Source organism: Pholis gunnellus (assembly GCF_910591455.1).
Source record: "Pholis gunnellus genome assembly, chromosome: 14".
NCBI classification, from domain to species: domain Eukaryota; kingdom Metazoa; phylum Chordata; class Actinopteri; order Perciformes; family Pholidae; genus Pholis; species Pholis gunnellus.
The window spans coordinates 18,449,827-18,467,587 of NC_136541.1; the positions used below are offsets into that span (position 1 = coordinate 18,449,827).

The following is a 17,761-nucleotide window of genomic DNA, read 5'->3' on the forward strand; positions in this document are numbered from 1 at the left end:
AACAAAAATATGTAAAAGAGTGATATTCCTCCGCAGGTTGGTTCGGGTCTCTTTGCTGAGATCTGTTCCAGCGATCTGAGTGGAGTGAATCGCACCGCTCCTGACATCCTCCTCTTCCTCTTCCTCCTCCTCCTCCTCCCTCTCGGGCTTTAGCTTGAACAACCATCGAGTAACCAATGAAAGATCCTCTGTGAACGTCAGTAGATGATCAGGTGTAAACAGAAATAATAATAAATTCATGTCAAGACGTGACTGAACCTCTGCTTCATTTTCTATAGTTCGTGTGTGATAAGCCACCGTGTTATCATGTAATGTCACACACAGTGGTGGAAAGTAACTATTTAATCAAGTGCTGCACAGCAGCCAACTCAAGGACAATATGAGGTACTTGTATTTGACATAAGTATTTCAGTTTGATACTACTTTACACAATTCAGGGGCAAATATTGTATGTTTGATGCCGTTACTTATTGAACAGCTATTTAGTCAATGTACAGTGTATAGGAATTTAAAAGTTATAAAACACAGTTTAGATATAGATTAAACCAGTGGTTTCCACGCTTTTTGACTTGTGACTTACAAAAACAGCCGTGTTTGGTGGGGCCCTATAGTTATGTTTCTGATGCCCATGAGTTGTTTGTCTTTTACCCCTCTAGTTTCTAACAGTTTGATTAAAAAAAAAAAAAACGCTTGAGGCCTAAACAGAAGGAAAAATTATTTAAATAAAAACACAAACTCAAATTTGTTTGCAGATTTGTGTCCTCTCGCCATATTCACGGAATGGAGTACTTCTACACTGTTTTATTGGTACTTAAGTAACGCATCTGAGTACTTTATCCACTGGGGCTATAGATTAATACAAAAGCAATTATTGAGTTCATATGATTCTTTGAGGACTTACAGACAGGCAAGTGACAAATTGAAAAAAAATAAATTAAAAGGAAAAATGTGAATAAATGTGTAGAGGAGCATAAAGGGTATGATGAGGATGAAAATGAATGAATCAACAACTTCCTAAGACAATTCATCTTGTTTTTTTCTTGTGTCACCCATCTGTATGAAAAAGGGAAGCAGAGGAATATTAGATTCCGATTTTTCAGACTCCATCCCCTAAAACTGCCATGAAGTTGACGCAACACAAACACGACTGCATCTACAGATGAGGTCATCAGCTGCACTTCACCGTGAATTAACATTGACAGTCCGACAAACTACGAGAAAGACGCCATTGAGATGTCTTTTTTTATCAGTGGTTCAGACCATATAGGAGACCATATACTGTAGTGACATGCAATAAACATCTGATTCTCTTACTTGGCTCTCGTACATGGAGCTGGTCATAGTTGAAACACTGCTCTCAGATAAGATAATGCTGCTGTATATGCACCGAGGATGATGTATGGTGCACATATGTTTGAGAAGTGGGTGCAGCATTGCCGTGGAGAACAGAGAGTTGTAAAGCTCATAATTCATCCAAAGCGGTATGTGGGAACGATGAAAAGGTATGTCTGCTCCCTCTGGAAGTTGTGCAAGGTGAAAAACATCAGTCAGTGTGCATATGTATGAAGAGATGAGGGCTGAGTCATTTATTTCCAACCATGAGGAATACATGTTTCTGACAACAATGCACGGAACCGGTCCTTGTTTCCCAAATGGACTCCTCCAGTGGCAGCATGTATCTTACGTTTCACTGGTCTGCTTTTACTATCGGCGGGTGACTCAGCGAGGCTTATGAAAGCTTTGATGGATGTCAGAATAACCCTCATCTGGGATAAAAGTTCATGTTTGAGCTTTTTGAGTGCTTCTTGGATGCCGCTTGTGGAATTTCAGGAGAAAACGCTCTTTTCCAGTTTCTTGTGTTTATCCGTCTGTTGCTCTCCGAGGCCTGATCTGTATAAGCACACTTACTTCTAAGACGGAGCATTTTTTGACATTGCACAATAGTCCAGAATGAGTTCATTTGTTGGTGATGTCAGACATACAATAACTCACAATAATTACCCAAATGTTTCTCATAGGTGTCGTTACAGCAAACATTTCACACCACCAATGTTTGCCACTCTCTCATACCGGTGATATTTCTCTATTTGTCTTCTTTCTCTGCTCAAAATAGGAGCTTTGCACAATCAGCAACATCTTCGTGTTTGATGCCATAAAGCAAGCATACAACTTGAAATGGATGAGTTCACACTTGGTTAGGTTAGAATTAGGTTTAGGTTAGAGTTCGAGTAAGGGTCGGGCATTTAGTTGTGATGGTTACATTTTGGTTAATGGGGAATCAGTGTCCTCACAAAGATATAAGTACAAGGTTTTCTGTGTCTGTGTGTGTTTTTCCATTTTCAAGTACACACAGTCTCCTTATGTCAAGGGCTTTTTGTGTGCTATGTGCATTTGTGTTAGTCATCCATTATTACTGGATAACTACAGATCCTATGTCACTCGTTCACCATTGCCTTGAAATAATGTTATACAAGTAGGGAAGTGCAGAGAAAGAAATACACAGGAACATCCAGGCTGGCTGCTGTGAAGCATGTGCGTCTTTTCTCAATCATCTACGAGAGGAAGGGTGTGTGCCAGTTTTTAAAACAAATATTAGAGAATCTAGAGCTATGAAAGTCTGAAAGGAGGATTCACGGACATTTTGTTTCGCTGATGAAATAAGACTATGAACCATTCATTAGCCAAAGACCATTCATTCGACAAAGAGATTATGCCAGACTTTTCTTTTCCTCCTGATGTTCTGCTCTGTTCCGCATCAACCCACTGGTGAAGCCAGACTGTGCGTGTTGTGTGTGTCATCAGAGGGGTTTGTTCCATACAGGTTTGCAGACGCTGGGGGCTGCACCAAGGCTGAACATGTTTCAGCGAAAGGTGTTCCAACAACGTCATTATTCTGAATTGAATGCCATTTTGCTTTCAGTGAGCAGTCAAGGACATGTTGAAGAAGAATGAATCAGGATGAGCATTGAGTTATGGAGGCATTCTTCAGCAGTGTGTCTTCTCTCATCTCTTCTCCAGGCATCAGGTTGAATTAAACGGTAAGTGTGAGAGATGCCCCTGAAGAGTCACTGCTATTTGTGCACCAACAAAGATCAAATCTACAGAATTTCCCGCAGTGCAGATTATATTGTCAATATAGGCAACTATTTACACAGCCTGGGGGGAAAAAAGGGAGCTGGGAACAACAGTTGGAGAAAGGCATTCAAACGAAGGGAGAAAATACGACCGTGCATGTAAAACAGGTGTGTATTTACAGTCAAGCACTGTTTGCCAAGCGAATGGCTGTTCAGTACACAGAGAGAGGCGGAGAAAAGGGAAGCTGGCAAAGTCTGACTCTTTACTTTATGATGCATCGGTGTATAACTTTCGTCAACGCTGGCAACTTTCAGTAAAGACATAATCGGGAGATTAGCTGCTTCAGTGTTCAGTTTGCTTAGGTGATCTGGACCTGTCAGGGGTGTTGTATAAGGTATATCTGAGAGGTCATGAGATGATTAACAGGAGGGAAATAGAAAAAAACAAACATCTGCTGTACCAAACTATTGTACATTATCTGTAACTTTTCCCGCATCTTGTGAAACACTGGATGGGATGATATCTTCAGGCAGCTAAAAGTCACAATAAAACAACCTGAGAGTGGAAAATCCTCCCGCTCACACCTCATACACATGCAGTCTGTTACAGTCTCCATAAATGACTCAGCCTGCAAATCATCCCGTTCATGACTACATCATTCAGATTGTCAACATTAATCAGTATGACGGTAGAAGTGAACCAACCGTATAAAACTGGATATTACAGTCAAGGCAAAGGTGATACCATAACAAGTCAATGTACTGCATTCAAAATTCTAGTTCAGTGAATGTACTTAAAGTATGAAGAGTAAAACATATTTAATATGCAGAGTTGACCCTCTCAGTGTTAATGTAATCTATTATTGATTTGTGCAAAAAACAAGCTGCGTTTTAATGCCGGTCAAAATGGCGCACTTTCTAACTTTTGCTGTTATAGTTTAATCAATAATAATGCATAATATTTCATAAAGTGATCATATACTTTGTATGTAAAATCTTAAGAGTACCTGCACAGCCATAGTCCACCCACACAGGTGTTCTCACTTGTTGCCTAATTAGACCTCCTGTCAGGACTGTGCACTTGCACCCGTCACTAGTGTTGAGAGTTCGCTGACGTCAAGTAACTTCCAGCGTCGCTCCGCCCAACACCCACCTGACTGGAGGTCTAATCAGCCAAAATTCAAAACACCTGTTTGAAGAGCCTTTAATCAGCAAACGAACTCACTGTGTGCTTCAAATATATCTGGGTGGAGTAAAGAGTACAATATTTCCCTCTGAAATGCAGTGAAGTAGAGGTAGGCTATGAAGTAACAAAACATGGAAATACTTAAGTATAGTACTATCTTAAAAAGTGGAGTACTTGAGTGAATGAACTGCTTTGACAATAGGCTAATCACCTAGTGACCACTAGTTGTTCTTGTCCTACAAATTGCATTAATCCACATAGTATACTTGAATAAAATCTTTAGGTATTCTACACTACTTTATACTTCAAATACACAGACAATTACCAAACATTTCAGAGCTATAGTTACCTTTCAGATTGAGTTTTTAATATGTGATGGATGGATACAAATTAAACTACCCAAAATATATGAAGTTGTAGAAATTAGTATCACATCTTCCAACCACAGTAAGAATGACATTTTATATAGTTAATGGTGCTATGTGTACTTTCACTCTTGTACTTCTAATTACATTAGTTGTCAATACTTGCACCTAACAGTACTTTTATTCAAGTGCAATTTTGAATTATGGGCTTTTACCTGTAATAGTATAGTATAATGATAATAAAACATCTTCCACCACTGGTTTAAAGTGAGTGTGGGACAATAGATAGTTCACGTATCCTAACACATTGCATTACTAAATATTAAACTAAACAGTGTACATTCTAAGTGTGCAAGAAAGTGATACGTGCGTCACCCACTGATGTACGCTGCCACCTGGTGGTCATTAATAAAGGTATATGCTGCTGATTTCCTATTGGCTGATTAAACATGACGCAACGTGGGCAAACAAGGAAATGAAACCAACGTAAGCTTTTGGTTTCCATTAATGTGACCAAACTGCAGGTGTGTTAAAGTGTTTAGCTGCTTGTTAAACAGGTGCGTTTTATTCCTTTATCTGATTATTCTTCACAAACACACGGCGTAACTTCCACCCTGATAACTGTTTGTACTGTAGCTTACTGTGACTTGTGTTGACCATAATAAATGGTGCTTCTTCCTGTTGCAGATACACATATGGCTGACATTCCCATAAACCCGCTGGTTGTGATTGGTGTCGGCTCCAGCTTTGCCTTCTCTGGCCTCTTCTATCATTTGTACCAAGAGAAGAAAAAAGAAGTGGAAAAGCTGAAGGCAAGTAGCCTACATCATTGTTTGTGTCATGCTTAAGTATTGCCACAGCTCTGGTCTTGTAATAATTTATAAACACTTTTTTTCCATTTTCAGGAAATACCCGTTTTCAAGCCAGATCAACATTTGGTCAGAGTGCTGAGAGCATCTCCACACAAGCGACTTCAGTACGTTGCAGTAGAAGGTACAACCGTGTCTAGAACTAACATTTCAGTGAATGCAGTTTTGAATGGGATCAGTCAGAGATATGTTCCTGTTTCCTTCTGTTTTGAGGTCTGGTGCGGGCAGACGGGGAGCCTCTGGCCAGCCAGTTTGTCCCACGATGCTTTGGTGTGATTCAGAAGATCGCAGTGGAGGAGCACTGGAAATACTGGAACTCCCTCACCAAGACATGGTGCTTTTAATCTACAGAGTAAAACCTAAAGAGTCTCCTCGTCAATCTACTAGCCTGTTTAATAATAGTTTGATTATCTTTCCAGGAATTCTCGTACAAAGAACAGAAAAGAAACCAACAACTCGGTGCCTTTCAGTCTGGTCAGCCCTGGCGCCTACATGACTGACTTGTATGTGAAGGTTCAGAACCCTCTGGAGGCCTCTGGGTGCTACCTGGACAGGGTGTATTACAATGTAAGACCTGCTGAGGAGGGCTTGGTGAACGTGGTGCTGCAGGGCTTCTGCGGGGAGAAACCGGGGGCGATGGAGGAGAGCGAGGAGCTGCTGCGGGTGGGGAGCACCCTGACCGGCTTTGGCGAGGTGGTGCTGGAGGGGGGTCAGGTGATGAGGCTGCAGGCCCCGCAGGACGGCCGCAAGTACATCCTGGAGCCCACCGACTACAAGAGCTTCATGGACAGGCACGAGAGATCGGCCAGCTTGTGGAAGACGCTGAGCGCCGTTACGGGCATCACGGGGGCTTCTGTTCTAGCCAAAATTGTGTACGGCCTCGTGGGGAATCAGGACGACAGATCAAAGTAGGCCTGTGCACGTGGACGCTGCAGGGCTTTTTTTTTGGGGTGTCCCAATACTGCCTCGGGTGTTTTTATCTCGGATTCCACAGAACCGTCCTGACGCTAAGATAATTAGTCAAATATTGTGCGAAACATATTAGAAACATTTCAGAAAACGCAACAAAAATGAACAAAACACACATTTTACAAAAGACAAAAGCAACAACAATTCTTGTTTGAGAGAAGACAGAACCAAAGTTTTCTTATATATTATTATTTTAAATATTTTGATGACGTGTTTTATCCCGCCGTACTTAATGAACCACATTGTTTTCATCTTGTTGAAGCTCTCTATACACCAGGCAGTGTGGCAGCTCAGTCTGATGAAGACAATAATTTGAAGGTCTTTAGGCCGAACAGAGTCCACGTCATAGGGGGGTTAATGATGCAAGATGAAATCCTTGGTCTAATGGTGCACAGCAGCAAAAACACATCCATGTGTCCTCTAAGCTATCTCCTATTTGTTCTGCAGTCATTGGGCCATCATTATTACAAGCAGCATGCGATACAATTAGATTTATTTGGAATTCAGAGCTGCTTTATCAAGGGAACATTGTATTTTTGTAGTGAAATTCTATTTTTTTTATATAATTAAAAGGTGAAATCAGTAAGTTTATGGAGTTATGTGGTGCAAGTTAACCAATCATGTATTTTCACAATCTTTTGCATTGATTGCAAGATTTTAACTGTGGACCTGATATTTGATCACCGCCAGTCTCCGGTCATCATGTCCAGATGAGATGGAATTAAAATCTGCTTTTAGGGGATTTAATCTATTTAGCAGATATCTTCTACCTCTTAAATCATTGTTTTGACTGTTTAATGACTTGCAGTCACTGTTCAGCTTGTACACAATCTTTAAGTGATGTTTGCATTTAATAAAACATTGAAGCAACTGTTCTATTGTATTAACTATTCTAACACTCAGTGAGACCGTTTGTGTTGTTGACAGATGATACATCTATAAGCAGTCTGAGGGTCTTTCTTCTTTATTTGGATGTTGACGATCACAGCACACAGCCCTTACATGACGTGGCACTATGTGATAAAATGTATGTCAGCTTGAACTGTACAGAGACGATCCTGGTGGATATTAGTGGTAGAAAGCTGCCATGGAGGGTGAATCCAACTGCCTGAATCCCTTTATCCAAATAACAGTTTTAAACTTTGTCCTTTCTTAAGCGCTCCTCGTTATTCCCCTTCCTCCTCTGAAGACTCCTCAGCCTCCTCCAGCCACTGGATGAACTTCTGTAGCTGTTGGGAGATAAACGTGACAGAGACGGGGTTGTGAGAAAGCTTCTGCAACTCCCATCGCAATCGCTAAAATGCTCATAGGTACGATAAATGATTTGGGAAATGTCTAAAAAGGCACATTGGGTTGTGATGCGATTTATTCAAATGTAAAATGATGGAGGCGACTCTTATTTAGTCAAATAAACAGCAACACACACTGCGAGACCGGTCAGGTGAGTGAACATATTCCTCTTGTTCAATTACAACAGTGTTACAATGTTATTCCCTTTGGTATTTCAATATTTACAAAAAAGAAACCCACCGAAGAGAATGATGTCTTTATCTTTTCCTTCTTTCTTTTAAAAGTCTGGTTTGGTCCCCCATACATAGTTTGTATTAATATTTTCTTCCTCTACATTGTTTTAAATCATGTTCTAATGCTTTATATCACGCCATCTTACCACATCCAAACCGCCACCCTTTATTGTAGAACTGAAATGATGTCATAACAGTGTCCCGTGTGACCCGGCTCACCCTGTACCTACCCCCTGGTTCTTGCGGAGCTGCCTGCTCTTGTCGGTGGTGGCTCCCTGCGAGAACCAGCGCAGTATCGTCTCCTCCTCCAGGATCTCCAGCTGGTACATGTTCATCAGGACCTGGATGAGGGGAGGGAAAAACAAACACCCACAGCATCTTCAGCACCAGGTACATGGTGGACGCAGAGCAAACTGCAGAATACTCTTCTCAGCAGATTACTGAGCGGTGGTGCTGATGGACCCTGACCTTGACCATAGCAGCCCAGTGGCTCTCCTGCTCCAGGAAGTGTTCCTCAAAGGCAGACAGACAGTCTAGATGGTCCTGTGCTCTCTTCACATAGTTCTTAAACACCGGCGCCCACTTCTTCAGTAACTGCGAGACGGACAAAGACAAAAGTGTAAACTAAATATTGAGGATCTTTACTCTCCATCGTGCCGACACTCGACACACGTTAAGATGTATTTACCGGTAGGAGCAGAGCAACGTATTGTGACGGGGTAAGCTGGGGGCCCTGCTGCTGGAAAGGGTACTCCAGCACCACTCTGGTTAAAATCTGCATCACCTCTTTCAGGGTGATGTTGTAGGCGTACCTGAAGAGAAAGAGTGTGTCAAACTGAAAGTGCAAAAGCGACAATAGAAGCGTCAATAGAACTGCGGGCAATTTTAAGTCCTTCCTTACTTGAGAGAGTTGATCTCAAGTATGAGATTGTCAAAGCCGATGTTTTCCTCCAAACCTCTCTGCAGAGTCCCGAGCACCTCCAGCTGGAAGACTACACATGGACAGACCAACGAAGAAGAGTCAGAGCGGAGGATGTCTCAACCCAAACACACAACAGAGAGGCTGAAGTCCTCACGCATGAAAAAACAGAAACTCAGAGCCCAGAGAGACTTTCATATTGTGACAAATGGTAACCCTATTTTGCAGATTTGTTATTTCCAAATTTGTACTAAAACACAGTTCTTTGCAAGACACTTCCTTGGAGATTACTAGGAATTTACAGCACCTTAGAATTATGGGATTCAATTTGAGACAAAAGTGTGAATTATATTCCTAAATTACCTCAAAAATAGGCTACAAAGGATGAAGAGTATAATAGTTTTTGTGTTTTTGTTCTGCTTTACAGACATTTTCCTGTGAGCACAAAATGCTTGTTTCAGGGGAAAATGTTCCTGTAAGTGATTAATACATTTCATTCTGTTAAGTGATTATCCTATTTCCAGATATTCTGTCTGAAACCGCCTAATTCCCACAATCAATGTTCTGGGAGTAATCAGATTGATCAGAGTATGATGATGATGATCGCTGGTTTTGCCTCTTGGGCCAGTAGGGGGCAGTCACATGGCTCCACACACAGGTGAAATTTACGACTCTCACCTTTGACATCATCCATCTCGGGGGAGGGGATCACGGGGTCATCAGGATCATCGGGCTCGCTGTCCTCACTTTCACTCTCGGGGTCAGGATTCAACACCAGACCTGTTTGCACAGGAACCAAAAGCCAGGCTGCTGGGACACGGACCATAGCATCATGGGATTTTGTTTTTTTCTTACTAGGACGCTATCCTACCCCAGAGACACTGCGGCAGCTCTTCATCCTCTGTGTCATCCAGACTGTTGGCCTTCCAGATGTAGCCTTTGCCCTCGGCTCCAACCTCTGCTGGGTTAAACACTGGCGCACAGGACAGCCGCTCATTATCACAAACACTTAAGCATTTTATATCATTCACGCACGCGTCGGTACACACTCAATACACACCTTTCAGTTTGGTTTTGTCTTTGCTGTGACCAACCGCGGCATCGTCACTCAGGAATTCGTCATCATCCTCCTCTTCCTCCTCGTCTGGATGGTGCATGGACACCACAGTGCCCTCAGGGAGAGCAAAGTTTGGTCCAATCACCACCTTGAAAACAGTTCCCAGCAAATTAAGTGATGAGATAGTCATGGATTCACGGAAAGTGGTGGATTTATATATATGAAAATAAAAACATGCATTGTCCAAATAAACTGCAGGATTTAGTAGCAACTTTTAAATCTGCAGCCAAAACCTACTACACACTGTGTAGTAGGTTTTGGCTGTGTAGTACACAGTGTTACAGGACCTTTACCACATACATTGTCCATTTTAGCTTTTTGCCAACATGCAAAGTTCTCCAGTGCAGCATCAACATGGGAAGAAGTTCTGCAAACTCATCAACATTTGATTGACCAGCTTCTTCTTTTTGAAGAGGGGTTGTATGTGCTGGCTAATGAGAGTTAGCGGTTGAAACATTTGAAACAGCTTCAATGTCTGAATGAGCTTTTGAAACAAGGTCAAAATGTAAAAAGTGATGAAATGTATTTAAATGTCAATCATTTGCTTGTATGATGTTGTCCAAGTTACAGCTGAAGCAGTTGTCAATTTAAACGTGAATCGTTGCGATGAGTTGACGTTTCAGTTGAAGTGAAAGTGCTGAAAACAGTAGAACTGTTCATTTAAGGCGAGTCACTGAAAGCTTTTGAACTTTCATCTAAAGATACAAGATGAAAGAAGTTAAAATGTCAGTTGAAAAGTAAGAGATGAAGGCAGTTGGATTGTCGGCTGGCGTGCAAGTGATGCAATCAGTTGAAATGTCAGTTCATCTTTAACGCAAACAGCAGCTTTGCAAACTCACTTATTTGAAATACAAGCTAATTGTAATGAAGAATAAATAATAAAAATACATGCATTGCTTACATTATACGCCAGGACACACTGTTTATTCAGCTCCACGCCTTCTTTGATCTCTGCCTTGTCGCAGACCACAGACTGGCTGATCTTCACTTTGCTGGCAATGTGAACATTATTCCAGATGTAGGCGTGGTCAAGGGTTACATCATCACCTGTTGCGTTAAAAAGAAAGAAAAGAGACTGTTAACACTTTTATTACATACTTGTATGTAATCTCCTACTTTCACATACACAAATTAGCCCTTTTAGTTTCGGATGCAGCCGGTCGGGGAGCTCACCTATGGTGCAGTTGTTACCAATGACGCTGTTATAAATGTCACAGTTAGCGCCGATGCTAGTGTCGGAGCCGATGAGGACGTTCTCCTTCATCTGGCTGCCGTGGCCCAGGCTGACTCCGGACCCCCGGTAGACGTTGTGGCGAGAATACGTGCAGCTTCGTCCCTTCTGGTCAATGAAGTTGGCCTCGGGGGTGAGCGGGTAGACCCACCGCCGCACGAGGTCCGACGACACCGAGTCATACATGAGGAGGTTGGTCACTCGGACACCGTAACCATCCTTGGTGACGTGCATGTGTATCTGGTTGCCCAGAATCTAAATCGGAAAAAGAATAAATGAATGCACTGAATGGCATTCGTAGAATAGCATGATCCAAATATTTCCATTAAAATGACTATGGCCGCGCCGTACCTCTTCATTGACCAACATCCCTCTGACGAAGTCGTTCCTAGTCTGGTAGTCAAAATTGTCTGTGAAGAGCTCAGCGACCTGAAAGATGAGAAAACACTTGTTACCTCGATCACTAATGGTCAGTTGAATAGCTCCTGCCTGTGTTTGGAAACTAACCTGTGGGGAGCAGATACTGATGTGACAGTCCAGGAGGTCGTGTCTGATTTCAAACTCATCGCTCCCACTGTGGAAAATGTTCTGCGAAACAAAACGGGGAGCGACTGTCAATCGCCAATCAAAAGCCCAAGTAAGTTAAAGACGTGCCGAGATGTGGACCTCCTACCATGGGGAACTGCAGCCTCTTCAGCCCTTGGGTCTTCTGGTAGTGTAAAATCCGCTGGCTCCTGCTGTCCATAGCAACAATGACATCATCCTCCTCGCAGCGCGACTTGTGACCAGGCGACGATTCCTTGAAGATCATCGTCATCACTGAGATGTTCTTCTCCATCTTTCGACGATACCTGTGCGCAAGCAAAACGACACGCAGTATTACAGCAGCACAGATAGATCGTATATATTTTTACGAATAATGTAATTTCTCCAGACTTATTATCTCTTACCTGTGCTCGTGCAGTGCCGGACCGATGTCTATATTCGATACCACGTCTCCGTAGACCAACACAAAGTCCGATCGCAGAAGGGACTTGGCATCAACGTCCCTTAAAACGTCCCCTAGGGAGCGGTACTGCTCCGAGGTGATGATGTGGACGGTGTTATGAGAGGTGGGTCGGCACCACTTCGACTTCCTGTCAGACACAGTGACAAGTCACAATCTGTCATTCAGGCCAATATGCCCAGATGATGATAAACACACAGCACTAGTGAAAACTTACAGCAGGTGTTCCTTGATTTCACTGGCCATCCAGCAGCAGAAGACGAACGTCTCCTGCACCCCAGTGGACGTGAGGAACTCCAAGGTGTAGTCGATCATGGCGACATTACCCAGCGGCAGCAGAGCCTGTCATCATTGAAAACGTGACAGATGTCATGACTGTAACTGTTCAGAGTCAGGGTGGAAACAAGACCCCAAGCACTGTTAAACAAAACCAACCAAACGGCTCAAATAAGTGCTTGATAATGACATGTTTAGCTCTGTTATAATGTTTTCATCAGTGTCAGTGCAGCACTGTCACTGTTTACAGCATGGACATTAGTTAGCAACCGTTAGCGCTCCCGTTAGCTTAGCTCGGTGCCTACCCTTGGCTGGTCTTTGGTCACCGGGGAAAACCTCCGGTTGAAGCTGTCAGCGACTAAAACAGCCTGCAGCAGCTGCTCCTCTTCCTCCTGCTCGTCTGCACCTTTTCTACCCGAAAGGCCAGCGCCCGAACGACTCTGTTTTCCTCCTCTACCGGCCATTTTTGACTCCCAAGTGCCAGTGCTAACCAACTCTGTCGTCAGACACAGCTACGGTGGCTGCGGTGGGACAATCCTTCTGCGTGGTTGTAGTGAAATTGGTGTTCGCACGTTGCAGGATTCCTAGTGCCTTTGTTTACATTGTTTGGATTCCAACTACTTACTTTGTCTGGGGTATTACTATACAATGCTATTACCAACGAAAAGGTATCATTGCTGTTACCTTACAGGAATAGAAAAAATGATATACTCATTTTTAAAAAGGGTTTGAAATTTGTATAATAATTATTTGTAAATATATTAACAACCGTTACAGATAGAATCCTTTTACCTATTGTGTTGTCTACCAAATTATACAAAACATGGAAAAGGTTCACTCAAAAGCCATGTCAGAATATTTTGTAAATATATATCCTTGAGTAGCTGAAACAATATTTGGGAGAAACTTCCTAACTATAATCACAACTGTAATCCAATTATTTCAAGTACATTGATACTCTGATAAGCAGATCTTTTCTTTTCTTGACTGGTGTTTGACTGCATCAAAATTGTACTACATATTTTCAATTACAGTACCCACATAAGAGTACTATCTAATGGAGGCATATTTGAAAACTCCAATTCAAAATGCAAGTATAAAGATACTTCTTACCTTTCATGGCAGCAGAGGATAGTCACACAGTACATTACTCACAGTCATACTGACCCTCAGGGATTGATGATATGAATTATATTTGAATGAAAACATGTTAGTGCTTTATTACTATGTTATTATCTTCATAATGACGAGCTTTACCATCACTGGTTGACTACCTTTGCACAAAAGATTCTCTATAACATGATATTTTTCAGAATGACTTTATTGCAGAAGAACTCAGCTACTGAACATCTGAACCAACATGTTTAACTTCATCAGAGACAAAAACATCTGGCTCCTGCCGTCCAACAGTTTAGGCAAGAACCTTCATTCACTGTTCTGTGAAAGCTCAACAGTTTTTCATTTTGTCCTCAGCCACCTCAAGCAAAATACACTGAAAAAGACAACAACTACTGGTGTTGTTTGGTTATCTTCTTGGCATGCTCCAACACCGAGTCATAGCGCAGGGTTTTGGATGTCCAGGAAGATGGAATTTCCTCAAATCCAATCTGGGAGAATTCAAATAGCACATTTCATAAATCATCGAAAATACAATGCTGGTATAATATTAAATGGAACGACTGTAAGATTAGCACACGGTCATACCTGGGCCCCAACACAGGCTCCAATGAAGGACCCTCTGCTACAGGTGCATCCCCCACAGCTCATGGTGTCTCTGACAGCCTGCTCATAGTGCTTGGCTGTCAGGACTCCATATAGCGCTGCTTGGAACGCACCGGGCAAACCTGAAACAACATCAGCACCAGATGTGAATGATGTGAATGAAGCGAAGCCATTGTAACTGGTTGTCTCAGTATTTGGCACAGTACATGTATGATAGCTGCCTGGGTCACGGTAAGTACTCCCAATTCTGAATAAAGAGGTTCAAACGAGCTTTATGCGGTTACCTCATGAGTTTGGAAACACAGTGGGGATTAGCTCCTGAGGAGTCTTTGATAGATTCTTCTTCACCTCGTGAATGTGCCCTGGAATCAATCAGAGAAGAGGGTACACTCACAGTCACTCAAATTAAATACAATAAACACGTCATGTAAAAATGTGACGATACATAAAACATACATTGTTGCATTTCATTCACTAAGTAACTATTCAGTGTATTTAACTCGCACAACATGAGGAAGGGTGAACCCTTTAAATCACATGACTCTGTCCCATGACTTTGGTGTAGTGAAGCAACAGAGCTGCAGGCCTCACATACCAATGACTGCTTTGTCCAGATCCTGGGGCTGCTTTCTGTTCGGGTCACTGAGCTGGTCGAGCACCGAGTCCAAGGCTTTGGGATCCGGACCATTCAGGATGTAATGCTCCAGGAACCTGGGGAAACAAGTCAACGTACAATCCATTAAATACACACATATATATCTATATATTCAAATTTAGAATATTCGTTGACAGTCCTAGTCAGCTGTAATAACGTACATTTTTGTCCTTTTCTAATGCAACTCATTTTTTGTCATTTGATATTTGTTTCAGATCCCAGATTCCGAAATGAGCAGTTTTAAAGTTAAAAATAGTGAAGTTAGAGCGAACATGTATGATATATGATGTATATATGGCTAACATACTGACCTTGCAGCTGCTAGAGTCTCTGCCACACATGCATCATTGTTCTGGGTGACACGGACGGCCTGCTCAACTTTTTCCAGCATGTCGGGCTTTCCTGCATAAAAAGCCACTACAGGAGCCAGTTTGGCTATTCCATCAATCTGACAGTCGTTCTCACAGCCTGCGGAAAACACAAACCATTAGTTAAGAGCCGTTTCCCTTCGTTATGTCTTTAGTTATTGTTATAAAATGACTACAGATCTACCCGTCTCCTCTTTGCCTGCATCCACATTCTTCAGGAAGCCCTTTAAACTCCCTTGTCTCCATGGTCCCTGGATGGGCAGCTGAGGTCTTGGCCCTTTTTGTAAACGAGGACAAACACATGATCAGTTGAGTTCATTCTTCTGCAACAACATAATAAACTTCTCCTCTTCTGCGGGATAGTTTTCCTACCTCCTTTCTCTCTGTAAGGATCGTTGACCGGCGTGTCGTACTCTGATCCAGGACCAAAGAACGTCACTGTCCTCTGCTTCAGATCGTCAACATTTAGACCTAGCCATATGGGTTACATAACTTAGACAAGGGCGAACGTGAAACTCGCATGTGAAGTCAGAACTGCAGAACCGATTGGGATATTGAAATTGGGTGAGATTGGTAGATATTGGTAGATATAAATATTTAACTGTTTTCTGCATTGAGGGTCTTACGTTGGGATGATTCAGGTGTGGGGAGGACGAGTATGCTGCATGTCCAGAACACACGGGGCTAATTGTAGCGTCAACAATGATGGGAGATGCTGACTTATTGAACCTGTTCTTTCGAGGCTGTATTTTCCTATCGGGTCGATAAGATGAAGGAGCAAGCCTACCCCCACATTCAGACAGTGACTCCAGCAGAACAAAGGCCTGGTCACCGTAGCAGCTCTGCTGGCCCGTCTGCCTCCTGTAGAAAGGGTTGGCCGACTCGGAGCAGAACTCAGGGTTTGGATGCTGAGCCAGAATCCCCTGCAGCTTCTGGAGGTCATACACCCAGTGGAGGGGCTGCGCTGTAGGGGGACGAGACAGCGGGTTCACTTCACTTTGGTCAGTTCCTTGAAGTCAATCGACTAGGTGAGTGTAGAAAAGGCGCTACAACATGCAAAAAACCACATGTATTGTCTTTAAAGAAAAAAAGGTAGCATCTCAACAGAAAAGTGCCTGCTGATGTTAAGGAAGTGAAAAAAAAGGAGAAACTTGTAGAATATTAAAACAGTAGGATAAGGAACCTGTTTTACCTTTAGACATTGTACTGACTACATAAGATACAATACCACAATACACTTTGACAGACTTGTTACCTGCTGCATCTGCAACTGCTGATCCTACGATGGCTCCCATCGCTCTGTTGGCCAGAGATGCAGCCATCTGCAAAAACATGCAAAATAATGTTGGAATTTAGGAGAATTGTTATTATTTGTTGATAAATATATATATGGTTATTATTGTAATTACAGCTGACACTGTTGATTAGTCGGCTCAGCAGGCAGTTAATTGGCCACAATAATCATCATAGTTTAGGTCACCTTTCAGGCAGAACCACCTTAAATACTCTCTAATGTGATGCTTTGCAGCTCATCTCTGATCCACATCGTTGTAAACTGAGTGTTTTTGGGGTTTTGGACTGAAGAAGAGATTTGCAGCACTATGTCACCTTGAGCTCTAGGACATTGTGTACAAGGCATCTTTCACTTGTATATGACAGATCACAGACTAAAGCGCATCGATTAACCAAAAGAATAATCTCTTTTAAAGTATATCTGCACCATAGAGATCATATTATATGTCAGTGATCTGCACTCTACTCTTCTGTTTTCTATGATATCTGTGAGGCTGCGTGTGAGCTTGAATATTAACGCGATCGTGAATGGTTTAAATAAATTAGTTACGTGTGAAGTAACGCTAACTACTGCCAGTACCGTCTGACTTTAATGCAGACGGTCTTACTCTTCTGTCAAAAAGGTATTTTAATTCTCTCTACATTTTAGGTGCTTTTGCTAAAGAGTTCTGCAATGCTTTTGTATTTTGTAGCAGCAGCACTGCTAGCTAACGTGAGCTAACTGAAAGTCGTGAGGCATTAAGATACATATAGGCTGACATTAAGAAGCCTTACCTTAAACTCCGTGTAATATAACGCTATACGTGCAAACTAATACTGACAGCCAGGTCGCACTTTTTACAAGTAACTCATTGATGAAGTAAGTTCAATGAACAGCGTTCCTAAAACATGTTATGAAAGGTTGTAGCACCGCCCACGAGGGAGGAAGACTATAACCCCGCCCCCCTCTGGGCACACTCTGACCAACATTTTATGGATACTGTCGAAGCTGGAAGACACTTATGCTTTCAACACTTCAGTGTAGCGTTAAATGCATTAAAGACAATATTAAATACGACAAAGTTGTGGTAATATGGTGGATTGCATAGATTACACATGTGTGTAAAGTATCAAAATCCAGTATTTCATTTTCAACAGTCCATTAAACCTTCTTAAATTGGCAGCATTTATAGTCATAGTCACATCACA

The 17,761-nt window shown here is 42.2% G+C and overlaps 3 protein-coding genes across 3 annotated transcripts; 1 reads left to right on the forward strand and 2 right to left on the reverse strand.

Moving 5' to 3' along the window:
• The first annotated feature begins 5,094 nt into the window (after positions 1–5,094).
• Positions 5,095–7,338, forward strand: mul3 (mitochondrial E3 ubiquitin protein ligase 3). The gene is made up of 5 exons (XM_079173716.1): positions 5,095–5,182; positions 5,313–5,437; positions 5,531–5,618; positions 5,708–5,828; positions 5,914–7,338. Exons 2-5 carry the CDS (start codon positions 5,321–5,323, stop codon positions 6,404–6,406), a joined length of 819 nt encoding a protein of 272 aa, XP_079029842.1. The 5' UTR covers positions 5,095–5,182; positions 5,313–5,320; the 3' UTR covers positions 6,407–7,338.
• Positions 7,339–7,418: 80 nt separating this feature from the next.
• On the reverse strand, positions 7,419–13,007 carry eif2b5 (eukaryotic translation initiation factor 2B, subunit 5 epsilon). Its single transcript, XM_079173715.1, has 16 exons — positions 12,841–13,007; positions 12,477–12,601; positions 12,204–12,389; positions 11,927–12,104; positions 11,761–11,841; positions 11,605–11,682; positions 11,196–11,508; positions 10,924–11,069; positions 9,966–10,110; positions 9,777–9,878; positions 9,584–9,685; positions 8,888–8,978; positions 8,675–8,798; positions 8,455–8,580; positions 8,217–8,327; positions 7,419–7,692 (listed from the first exon to the last, which is right to left on the reverse strand). Exons 1-16 carry the CDS (start codon positions 12,997–12,999, stop codon positions 7,630–7,632), a joined length of 2,130 nt encoding a protein of 709 aa, XP_079029841.1. The 5' UTR covers positions 13,000–13,007; the 3' UTR covers positions 7,419–7,629.
• An 840-nt stretch (positions 13,008–13,847) lies between these two features.
• LOC306706773 (crystallin J1C-like) lies at positions 13,848–17,486 on the reverse strand. The gene is made up of 10 exons (XM_079173973.1): positions 17,348–17,486; positions 16,536–16,602; positions 16,068–16,244; positions 15,653–15,751; positions 15,465–15,557; positions 15,224–15,380; positions 14,853–14,968; positions 14,542–14,619; positions 14,240–14,379; positions 13,848–14,142 (listed from the first exon to the last, which is right to left on the reverse strand). The coding sequence occupies exons 2-10, from the start codon at positions 16,600–16,602 to the stop codon at positions 14,044–14,046; spliced, it is 1,026 nt and encodes a 341-aa protein (XP_079030099.1). The 5' UTR covers positions 17,348–17,486; the 3' UTR covers positions 13,848–14,043.
• Between the last annotated feature and the right edge of the window lie 275 nt (positions 17,487–17,761).